The sequence below is a fragment of the Acanthochromis polyacanthus genome, chromosome 5, assembly GCF_021347895.1.
Source record: "Acanthochromis polyacanthus isolate Apoly-LR-REF ecotype Palm Island chromosome 5, KAUST_Apoly_ChrSc, whole genome shotgun sequence".
Lineage (NCBI taxonomy): Eukaryota > Metazoa > Chordata > Actinopteri > Pomacentridae > Acanthochromis > Acanthochromis polyacanthus.
The window spans coordinates 21,159,331-21,171,305 of record NC_067117.1 but is presented as its reverse complement, the minus strand read 5'-3'; the positions used below and the strand labels follow the sequence as shown (position 1 = coordinate 21,171,305).

General features: G+C 37.9%; 1 protein-coding gene across 2 annotated transcripts in view; it reads right to left on the bottom strand.

Moving 5' to 3' along the window:
• Positions 1 to 10,390, bottom strand: part of slc2a9l2 (solute carrier family 2 member 9, like 2) — a 120,275-nt gene extending 109,885 nt beyond the window's left edge. Inside the window, exons 1-2 of one of the 2 annotated variants that reach the window (XM_051948363.1) lie at positions 10,313 to 10,390; positions 7,825 to 7,907 (exon numbers count right to left, since the gene is read on the bottom strand). In XM_051948363.1, the coding sequence (XP_051804323.1) occupies positions 7,825 to 7,890 (66 nt within the window). In that variant the 5' untranslated portion in view covers positions 7,891 to 7,907; positions 10,313 to 10,390. The remainder of the gene's footprint in view (positions 1 to 7,824; positions 7,908 to 10,312) is intronic. The other variant, XM_051948362.1, reaches the window with a different exon arrangement.
• Between the last annotated feature and the right edge of the window lie 1,585 nt (positions 10,391 to 11,975).

Below are 11,975 nucleotides of genomic sequence, written 5' to 3'. Positions count from 1 at the left end.
GCTATTATGTTTTGTAAAGAGATGGTTTATTAAATGGGAAGAATGTACTTGTACTCTTTGCACTAAAACAAAGGAAAACATTCTGAGTTATTTATAGGTTACCATGCTATGATTTTACTGTTCCAGCCCACATGAGGTCAAATTGGGCTGTATGTGGCCTCTGAGCTAAAATGGTTTGATTCCCCTGATTTAGATACTATGAAACACATCCACTTTCACAGAAGTGATGCAATGTCGTCTACACCCAGTGAATCAGACTGGGCACATCCTATCTAAATATGTTAACTAGCTAAATATCTACAATCTTTCTCCTGAAAAGCAAAGTACACCTTTAAAGGCGTTAGTCTGATATTTGATACTCAACTTTTTCAGCACAGCAGTGCTTTTATTAATTTTTTTTGCTCCACGTTTCTCTAAACAAAACTGCATAAGTTTGATCGCGGAGAGCCTGAACGTCTCACGGATCAGCTGATTTTGCGCGGTTCTCCAGAATGTGCACCAGAGCGGCAGTAGCTAGCAGCCGTCAATACGACAATACTGCAACAATACTTTTGTACTCACCGACGACTAAAGCAGCCTTGTCTGTGCAAACTGCGACCAACTTTGTCGTCCAGTTACACAACCTTGTCGAAAACTAGATGATTAAAATTCTACAAAACGCACCTGTTATGTTTGCTAGATGTGGAGGGAAGCCGCAAACCTTGCACAACATTTCAGCTAGTTCATCTTTAGCTCCAGCCCGCTGCGCATTTTCCTTACCTGACGTTCAGGCACGCGTGCCATGACACAGGTGACATTAAGCATTCCTGCTTTCTGTTGCGCATGCGTATCAGTGTACCAGTACGTGCACCTTATGTCCCTTTGATTTGCAGTGGTCCTTCCCTTTAAAATCACTTCTCAAAACTCGTCTTCATAGGCTTGCTTTTATGTGATGTCATCTATTTCTATTTTTATTTGTCATTTTATTTACAATTGTTATTTATTTTTATATTTAATTGTTCATTTAATTCTCCTTTCATTTCGTTTATTTACTTATTGCTACCGTTGTTGTCATTTTGAGCCTTGTTTTTATGGTTTTACCCTCTGTTTTCTTTTATTCAACTTGTTCCTTCCCTTACTTGAATGTGGCATTTTATTATTTTATCTGGTCTTGTTATACCAGTTTATTCTCTTTCACAATGTTAGGACCAGCCTTCTGTCCTTCAAGGTTCTTCCTGAGTATCTTTTTTTTTTTTTTTTTTTTAAACATAGTCTGTAAAGCACTTTGCAAACTCTAATTGTAAAATGTCACATACAAAAAAGTAGTAGCTGCTGTTGGGTCGGGCGTGCAAGTTTTCCTTTTGTCACCTCCCTGTAGATTTCAGATTGGCTTCAAAGGATGCTTGGAATTGGAAGATCAGAAGACTAAAAGTGTGAAGCCCCTAAAGCATTTAATTGAAGTCCATAATAGAAAGCAGCAGGACACAACACAAACAGAAAGAGTTGCTACTGTGAGAGCTTCAGTACATCAGGGGTTACAATCAGAACCTTCATCCTCAGGGTGGCACAAGAGGAAAGGCCACAGAGTCATTAAATTTAAACCCTGATTCCCCTCAGGAGGATGAGAGTGCTTAACAGATTTTATGGCGTGATTTCATTATGACATATCCTGTGTGCAAAGTTGACATTTAGGCCAGAAGACGGTGCAGAGTAATAATTGAAAGAGTTTTTACTCTGGGGAGCACCAGTGTGTTGTGATTTTTATATTTCTTGTGCATAAGCAAAATAGTATAAAAATAGTCCAAAAATATGCTGAGGTTAATTGATTATTCTAGATTTGCCCGTAGGTGTGAGTGCAAGTGTGATTGTTTGTCCTGTTCTAAGTTACAGTCATGTTTTTTAATCATTTTCTTGTTTATTTTTATTGTGAAGCACTTTGGTCACCCTTTGGGCTGTTGTAAAGGGCCATACAAATAAACTTTGGTTGATTGATTGATTGATTGATTGATTGATTGATTGATTGATTGATTGATTGATTGATTGATTGATTGATTGATTGATTGATTGATTGGTAGAAACATTGGGCTCATTGCAATAACAGACAAACGGTTAAGGAATGACGAACTACTAGGAGTCATCTTCTGGGGGCTGCATGTACCAGATATGAGGGTGATCTTGACCAGGAGTGTCAAACTTAAAGTGGTTCAGGGCCCACATTCAGTCCAATTTGATCTCAAGTGGAAAGGACCAGTCAAATTAAAGCAATAACCAAGAAACAAAGACAATTCCAAATCCTTCCCTTTGTTTTACTGTAAAAAAAAGTACATTCTGGCAATGTTCATATTTAATGAGCTATCTTTTTACAGAACATTACGAACAACCTGAAATTTCTTAAGAAAAATAAGTTACATTTTAACAGTATTATGCCTCTTGTTTATCATTTATGTATCACAACTTACAGATCACAGTGTGTCTACAAAGGCACAAAACATTTAGTCACAAGTATGTGGACGTGAACGATCTAGTATTTTACTTTATGATCAAAACAACTTGTCAAGGTCTAGAAATTATTTTAAATTTATATTCATTCCCGCATCTCTGTAGTGATCCTGACCATCTGAACTCATGCACGACACAAATTAAAGTAGGAAGTATTAAGAAAAAGGGTCCGTTATCGACCTGCCTTGTAAATGTGTAACATTTCTACATAAAAAAATATAGAAAAGTTGTGGCAGTGCATGAAAAACAGGGTTCCATTGAACCAGACTCTGTCATACTGAAGCTTCTGATTGACATTATATTGCACAATGTTCAATATCTTTAAATATTTTCACAGTAAGTATTCATTTTCACTCTCTGGTTTGGACCCGCAGGCCTTATGTTTGACACCCCTGATCTAGACAGTAGTTGTTATATATTACTATGGGAAAACTGGAAAACTTGGACGTACTAAACAAACATTCTCAAACTGGCTGTCTGAGATGGGAGTTTACAGCAAACAGAAGTTTACAGTTGTACAGAAAACTTTGGTCATCACTCCAAAACATCAGCCCAAGATCACACCATTAGACACATCCACTGTCAGCCAGTTTGGAGACGATCCAAAATACAGTGTCAGAAATTTAAAAGCATGCAGACTTTAGAATTAGGGTCAAAGTACCACTGGGCTTAAATACAGCGTCACAGTATAATCTTGTTATATGATATGAGGACAAAAATTCAAAGCAGTATTGCTGAGTTCATGGAGTTTGTTTCATTTTTAGGAAAACTAATTCTGAAAGTGTAATTTTCCTTTCATAAGTGGAACATCATATAGTAACACCTTGGACAAAATTGTGAAGTTAAAGTCTTAAAGGGATTAGATTCAGCTGTAATCATTCTAAGTCACCCTCTCCCCTGAAAAACAATCAACACTTTCTTTAATATGTGTGCATCATACATTAGTTAGTGAGACCAAAATTAAGTTTTTGAAGTATTTCACCAACACGACATAGCAGCAGTTTGAGACAGCTACATGATCCGGTACATAAGGACCAAATGGAGAGGAGCTGATGCAAGGAAGAGTCAGAAGGGAAAGAATAGTAGATAAGTCATAAATGTAAAAGAGGAGAAAATGAAGCCAATTTTAAGGACTGGACGTCACAGTGAAAAGCATCGATTCGTATCTGCTACTGATAGAGAGGGAAGAAAAGGTACAATTGACTGAAAGCACCTCCATCTTAACTTTATAAAATGTGCGATCAGATCATCAGCATCGATCGGTGATAAGAAACTCAATTTGACGTGCTCAGGAAATGAATGGGGCACTTAGGAGTTGGTAATCTGATTTGAGCTGCTAAATAATCCTCTGAAAAAATAAACTAAAAGGAAACACATCTCAGTGAAAGGAGATAAGCAGTTTGCTACTGCAAGCTATTTAACCAGAGTATCTGTATTTATTTTTAACAAACTTGGAAGAAATCCATCAACAGCCTATAAGGAAATGTCAAGTATAGGCTGTGTTAAATCTTCCCATATATCTGTATTCCATTTTGAAAAGGTGAAAGCTCACCAGTGATAATATAATTGCAAAATGTGCTTGTGAAATCCGTCCTTGCAGAGCTCTGGCCCAGTGGAGTTCCTCTTCTCATTTGCATAAATGTTGCAGCATCTGCTTTACCATGGTTGCTATGCATGGAAAAGGATTCCAACGAATCGGCTTAAAGCTAATCTTACAGACTGAGAAAGACATGAGAGTGTGCATCAGGAGGTCACAACATGGCTGAGACTATGGAGGTCTGTATACTGGAACCCTTCTAAGAACAGTTAGAAAAGAAATTAGAATCCAGGTATTTGCCATTTGCTATGTAGGATCTAGTCCTGTGCAGATAAAAGCAGGGAGTGTTGGCCTGGTATTTTTTTATGATATGAAAATAATAAACCAAACCACACCTGAGTGCACAGTACAGGGAACACACAACAGAACAACAGAATGAGCTGTACTCAACCTTAGGCACTTTAATCTCCTGTTTGATCACTGCATCACTTTATCTTTGATTTTTAATACACAAACTGGTTCACATGCACAGTTTATTAACAGGACAGAGGTGCATGGAAATGTGTGACCTTCCTCCTAATGTTGGATCGGTTCATGGCATGTAAGGCCATGTGCTCAGTTTAGCAATCATTGTGCAGTCACTCTGCACAGTTAAGCAATCTATGAGCATGAATTTCCACATGGTTGTTTTTTCTTCTACCACGTGACTCCGACGAGGGCTCTGTGGCAGTCAATAGCTGTAGCTCACTTTGTCAACTGTGACACTACGGGGAAGAGAGAAACCACATCCTGTTTTCTTATTAGGCACATTGAATACCTCCCTAAATTCATGGAAAAATCATTGTTAAGAGAGATGTTTCAATATTTCTAAGTTAAAAAAAAAAGAGGTAACTTCCATTATAGTCATTAATTCCAAAATCACAGTAAGGAACTTCTTAGAGAAACCAGTTGTACAGTTAGTGATTATATGACTTGTAATCTGGATGTAAATACTTTTTTCAATGAGCAAAAATTTTAGTAGTGGAGACAAGTCCATTTTATTTATACAGAACAATAAAACATACTAAACATTTTCCTCATGGGGCTTCAAATCCCCAACATCCTCTGTCCATGGAGCCCCGCTAGTAAGGCAAACTCATATCAATTCAGTGTTCAAGAGTCAAATTAATTCATGTTTAAGTGAATTAACTAAATGTTTGGACACTGGATTGGCTTCTACAACACCTTTGCAGAGAGTAAATTTGGTACCATCACAACTCACAGAGGCAAATATTTCTTACATGATGATAGTTTATGCTTCTATGCATTTTATATGTCTCACTGTGCCTGAAGAATATAGGTAGACAGGCATGAAGGCACTGTACCCCTTCTTGACAGCAGTTTTTCAACTTAGAGTTTACTAAACGCAGATGAAGCTGTATGTAAATATCTTTGCTGGGACCTTGCTCAGTTGGCTCAAATGAAAAGTGCATTCCAGGTGCTTTACTGTTGACTAGTCAGATGTTATCAATGAAACTGGCGCCGGAAAAGCGGCGAGACCAAAGCAGCAGCGCTGATGTTTACACAGTGGCTCACTCATGGTGGGCAGATGAGGATAAGTGAACACTGTCCACCTATCGATTTATTAGGGAGTTATCACTGATAAACATTTAAAGACGCCAATAAACCAAAAATATAAACAGAAGTGAGACATTTTGTGTACAATTATAAATATTACTATTATAAATAAATCTTACCATTTACTTGACTGAGTGTCTTTTTTGTATTGCATACTTTATATCATGTTTGATCTGTTAATTGCTGCTATTATCTCATCAGTTCAGTTTTCTGGTGATATTTAAATTTCATTTTGATGTGACTTTAGCACAAACAATGAAGACGGTCTCCGTGTGGGCTGCAGGACAAAAATCAGTGTTACACACGTGGACAAAATTGTTGGTACCCCTCAGTTAAAGAAGGAAAAACCCACAATTCTCACTGAAATCACTTGAAACTCACAAAAGTAACAATAAATAAAAATTTATTGAAAATTAAATAATCAAAAACAGCCATTACTTTTGAATTGTTGATTAACATAATTATTTAAAAAAACAAACTAATGAAACAGGCCTGGACAAAAATGATGGTACCTCTATAAAAGATTGAAAACTATTTGACCAGAGTGACATGATTAACTCAGGTGTGTCATTTAATTGACATCACAGGTGTTTCCAAACTCATAATCAGTCAGTCTGCCTATTTAAAGGGAGACAAGTAGTCACCCTGCTGTTTGGTGAAAAGGTGTGTACCACACTGAACATGGACAACAGAACGCGAAGGAGAGAATTGTCCCAGGACATCCGAAAAAAAATTATAGACAAACATCTTAAAGGTAAAGGCTATAAGACCATCTCTAAACAGCTTGAAGTTCCTGTGACAACAGTGGCTCATATTATTCAGAAGTTCAAGACCCACGGGACAGTAGCCAACCTCCCTGGACGTGGCCGCAAGAGGAAAATTGATGACAAATTGAAGAGACGGATCGTTGGAATTGTATACAAAGAGCCCAGAGCAACCTCCAAAGAAATTAAAGGTGAACTCCAAGGCCAAGGTACATCAGTGTCAGATCGCACCATTCGTCGTTGTTTGAGCCAAAGTGGACTTCATGGGAGACGACCAAGGAGGACACCACTGCTGAAAAAAACTCATAAAAAAGCCAGACTGGAATTTGCAAAAATGCATGTTGACAAGCCACAAAGCTTCTGGGAGAATGTCCTTTGGACAGATGAGACCAAACTGGAGCTTTTAGGTAAGGCACATCAACTCTATGTTCATAGACTCAAAAACCAAGCATACGAAGAAAAGAACACTGTCCCTACGGTGAAACATGGAGGAGGCTCAGTAATGTTTTGGGGCTGCTTTGCTGCATCTGCCACAGGGTGTCTTGAAAGTGTGCAAGGTACGATGAAATCTGAAGACTATCAAGGCATTCTGGAGAGAAATGTGCTGCCTAGTGTCAGAAAGCTTGGTCTCAGTCGCAGGTCATGGGTCTTCCAACAGGACAACGATCCAAAACACACAGCCAAAAACACTCAAGAATGGCTGAGAGAAAAGCGTTGGACTATTCTAAAGTGGCCTTCTATGAGCCCAGATCTGAATCCCATTGAACATATGTGGAAGGAGCTGAAACATGCCATTTGGAGAAGACACCCATCAAACCTGAGACAACTGGAGCTGTTTGCTCATGAGGAGTGGGCCAAAATACCTGTTGACAGCTGCAGAACGCTCATTGACAAATACAGAAATCGTTTAATTGCAGTGATTGCCTCAAAAGGTTGTGCAACAAAATATTAAGTTATGGGTACCATCATTTTTGTCCAGCCCTATTTCATTAGTTTGTTTTTTTAATAATTATGTTAATCAACAATTCAAAAGTGATGGCTGATTTTGATTATTTAATTTTCAATAAATTTTTATTTATTGTTACTTTTGTGAGTTTCAAGTGATTTCAGTGAGAATTGTGGGTTTTTCCTTCTTTAACTGAGGGGTACCAACAATTTTGTCCACGTGTGTATATCTAAATCACAAAGGTCATGTACATATTTACTGAGGTGGAGAACAGACACAAAAACATCATGGTCATAGATACGCCATACATCACAGGTTAATGTATGACACAAAAGCAGCTGTGACCTACATGCTGCTCATGATGACTCTGCAATCCATCCATGAAACCAGTTTAATTTATTACAAGAGATATCGGATCACATCATCTGGAACCTGTCTTGTCAGAAGAATAAATAATAATTAAGTGGCTTCATTACACTAACCTTCCCAGCGTTTTCCTCAAAGTTTCCCATCTTATGGTCTGCCTGGTCGTCATTCTGTTTGCCCATGTTCAAGTTTCAGCAACCTTAAAAGACAGGGCCATGATGAGGGTATGATAGGAGCCATTTACTTTACACAGAATCTTTGTAGAAAGATAAGACACGCTTCCTAGCAGGGATGGGGAAGTGGAATTTATCTGTGAAACTACTGAGTGAAGCATCTGCTTGAAAAAGGAAATGACAGAACCTCTGTGTGCTGATGTGCTCTGCAGACATGAACACGAAAACACTCAGGATTAGAGATCAGGACTCGGTCACAAGTTTAGGATTAACATTTCAAGTCATAATTAGGTTTATAACATGCAAAACGTATGGGATATCTTGCCACAATCAAAGTGTGAAGTGTTGGATTTTCACCCAGTTTTTCAACAACAGGAAAAAAACCAAAATGGTCTGGGTTTGTACAAAGTGGGATTCCACAATGGTGGCTAAGTGTATCAGACAACTGAGCAAAGACTGAGTCTGCCCCCTAGTGGCTGCAAAAGCAGCAACACTCAGAAACACTGGCCAACAGAAAAGTGCTGCTCTCAGTAAAGTGCAAATGTGCACATGTGGCAGAGTTTATATCAACACAGGCACTGCAGGGCGTTGGACTGTCAAACTTAAAACCGTTTGTTAAAAAAACAGGACAACTGAACTTTTCTATGAAGTTGTGTTCCAGGAAATTTGAACAAAGATCCTGAAATAAACATTTCATGTGCTACTAATAGTAGCCAGCAAGGTTAATTACATTTAATAGCATTCTTTCGGGTTCTGGAGACTAAATGAGTCCTTGATTAGATGTGAATATAAACCAGCAGGACTCTGAGTCTGGAGGAGGAAAAATTACAGCTGTGGACTGAATTCTTTTCAAAACACATTACACATCAAAATGTTATCATAGCTAATAAATAATTACAACAACGAATTGATTAAAAAATACTGTGACTTTTGTTCAGAAGTGTTCATTATTGATCTGGGTGCTGCTACTGTGCTGAATAACCTTATTTCCAATACCAGTTCAAACTATATCATTTTTATTTTAGGGTGTACATCCAAAGTCTTCAAGGATTTATCGCAGCCTACAGTTTCGGCACCCTCGCTATTAAAGCTCCAGGATCCCCACGTGACTATGCTCACTGGATGTAAAAGTTCATCCATGATGGCGCACAGATATATCCTAAATCGAGATCAAATCACTCCAGCGACCACTGATAACTGCACAACTTGTGAGAAGCAGCTGAAAGCCTCACAGAAAGCCTACACAAATGTACACAATGGAAACTTTATGGGGCATGAGACAAAGTGCATGATCAGCATCAGAATTTGGTTGTTCATGAGCATCATTTTAGCGTTTCATTTGCAGTAACTATGACTGTACACGAGTAACTGTAGAGCATTACTTTAGAGTGACAGCTGTCTTTCTGTTTGTTTAGCGTGCAGCAGAAACTCTTTTTCACTTAATTATCAGGAACTATGAGCACTCACTTCAGGAAACCTCTCTCTCATCCCGCCAAAACTACAAACATAACGGAATTTTCTTCTTTTAATTTAAAAAAAAATCTTATGTTTTAAACTGTATATTTGAATGTGTTTTATCTGTGTTTCCTCTGTACAGTGACCTTGAGTGTTCCGAAAGGCGCCTATAAATAAAATGTATTATTATTATTATTATTATTATTATTATTATTATAACCCAAAACTAAGGACACGCTCAGAATGATTAACAGGTCCATTCTTACACTAAAACAATTAAATCCAAGCTTTTCTAATGCTCCTGTCGCACTGCTCTGCACAACATGGGATAAAACTTGATCATGTGTTGCATAGTCATCCATTTGGTTGATTGAAGTTAAAAGATAAACAATAGGATAAGTTAGATTATGATAAGATAAGTAATACGTATGATGCCGTTAAAGTTGTACTACTGTCAGCTCTACTTTTAGGTTATAGCACAATGTAAAAAAATCACTACAAAAATGCAGATACTGATTATGATTGTCAACATTTTACGCAAAAATATCGACTCTTTGCCGTGTTTTCTGTCTTCTTATTGCTGTATCTACTCCTCTGAAGTATTGTCTGTCTAGGACCACTTTCTATGCTCAGAATAATTACAAAATAGTCATATATATATATACGTTGCATTTATTGTCATATTCCACTCTCTTACACAAAAAAATCAACTGTTTCAAACAATTTTGCCCTTAGCTACTTTGTCTGAATTACAACCAACCACAGTGTTACAAACATTGACAGAAAATTACAGTAGGTCTAAAGAAGAAGTGTCAGCGGTTTCACTTAACTGTTACAACTCTGCTAAACTCTAACAGCTAAAATGACTGCTTGGTGCAATAACAAGAGATCACGACTTTGAGAATCCTGGTCAAAATAAATGTAAAACCAAGGAAATGCCACATGCAGTGAAAAGTATCACTATGGGTGCACTTACCCAGGTACAGCTGTGCTTTCAGACCATGCAGGAAGACTACTGCCTGAACACTACCTACACTTAACCGTCATAACAACACTGAGAAATGATTAACCTCAACGAGTCCCTCCCTCCATCTCCACGTCTCTGTGTCCTATGTCATCTTACCAGTCTGTGATCAGCTACACCACAGGCAAGAGAAATAGGGACTACGCAAGTGTATTATTGGATATGATTGCTCTGCTGTGAAAAACACACCGTTCCCTGAGGTTTCTTCTGTCCCAAACATAGGACACCAACATTTCTTCATTAGAGAATTTTTAGGAGGAACTTGAGTTGTGATGGAGACAACATATCAAAAGTATTTAATCTGCACAATTTGATTAGACTATATAATATCCTGCATACACAAGCTACTTTTTACCCTTAACTTATTTTACTTCAAGGAGCTTAGCTGCATTGTTAATTTCAAAACAGAAAGTAAACATGCAAATCATAAAATATGAGCAATGCCATACGATACACAACTAAGCAGCACAATGAAACCATTCACCTCCATGCACACGTCACATCTCAACATAATGGGCGATAACACCTTTAAACACTAAAAGACACTCAGTGCTGAGAAAATGGGGCGGCTGAGGGAGGAATAGAAGGGAAAAAACCACTCTAAGAGACACTGCACAGAAACTGTGGGAAAAGAAACATCACTGACTAACCACTGATCCAACCCACTACCTCAACATTAGCAGTGTCATATTCTAACCAAATGAGCCAACTGACCAGTGCTTTGGAATTATATGTTGACCACACTTGTGTTTGAAGAGTGGAAGGTTGATTGTTACACAGTGTGACAGTCTTGAAGCCCACAATTATCAAAACTGTCACTTGAATTTGAGATAAAACAAACATGTCGTCCTACGCACATGCGTAATTCACACACAGCCAGAAACAGCTCTGGGTCATGTGACATCACTGTTGGGTGTGTTTACTGTTGCAATAAAGCCCACGCTGTAAACAAATCAAAGAGGTCATGCAAGTTTAAAACTTGTGGGCAGGCACATATTGCTTTTCAGCTTGATATTAAGTTTCTAAATGGTATAAAAGTAGTAAAGAACATTAGGCACTGGAGTTTAAACACTTCCAATATGCTAACACTTTTACCATGTTAATGTTTGAGCACTAAACACACGTGGATGTGGTGGATTTGTATGTCATAGCTTTGCAGGTGTTTCATCAAAAATTAATGTATTATCATTAGATGAAAAGCAAAGGGTCACACAAAAGTCTGTCATTTGTGATGAAAGTTGATGAACAGTCAGGAAATCAAACAAACTTATTAGAATTCTATGTCAGGGAACAAGACATGTACAATAAAGCAGAACATTTTCACTGCAGTTGCTAAAGCAAAAGTGTCGCTAGCATGGCGGAAAACGGATTTACATTTTGCTCCACAAGTTAAACATTTTATTGGTAAAAATGAACCCTGGATTGCTTTGCATGTGCTAACCTTTCTGCCAAATGAAAGGTTTGGAATCATATTCATCAGTTATGGATGGATGATGTGGCCAAAGCCTCATCGAGGACTGAAAGGACCGAAACTTCTTCACAAAGCAGAAGTCTCAAAAAGCCATGGCATTTGTTTCAATAACATCTGGAAATGTTAATATAAAATGATCAAGGT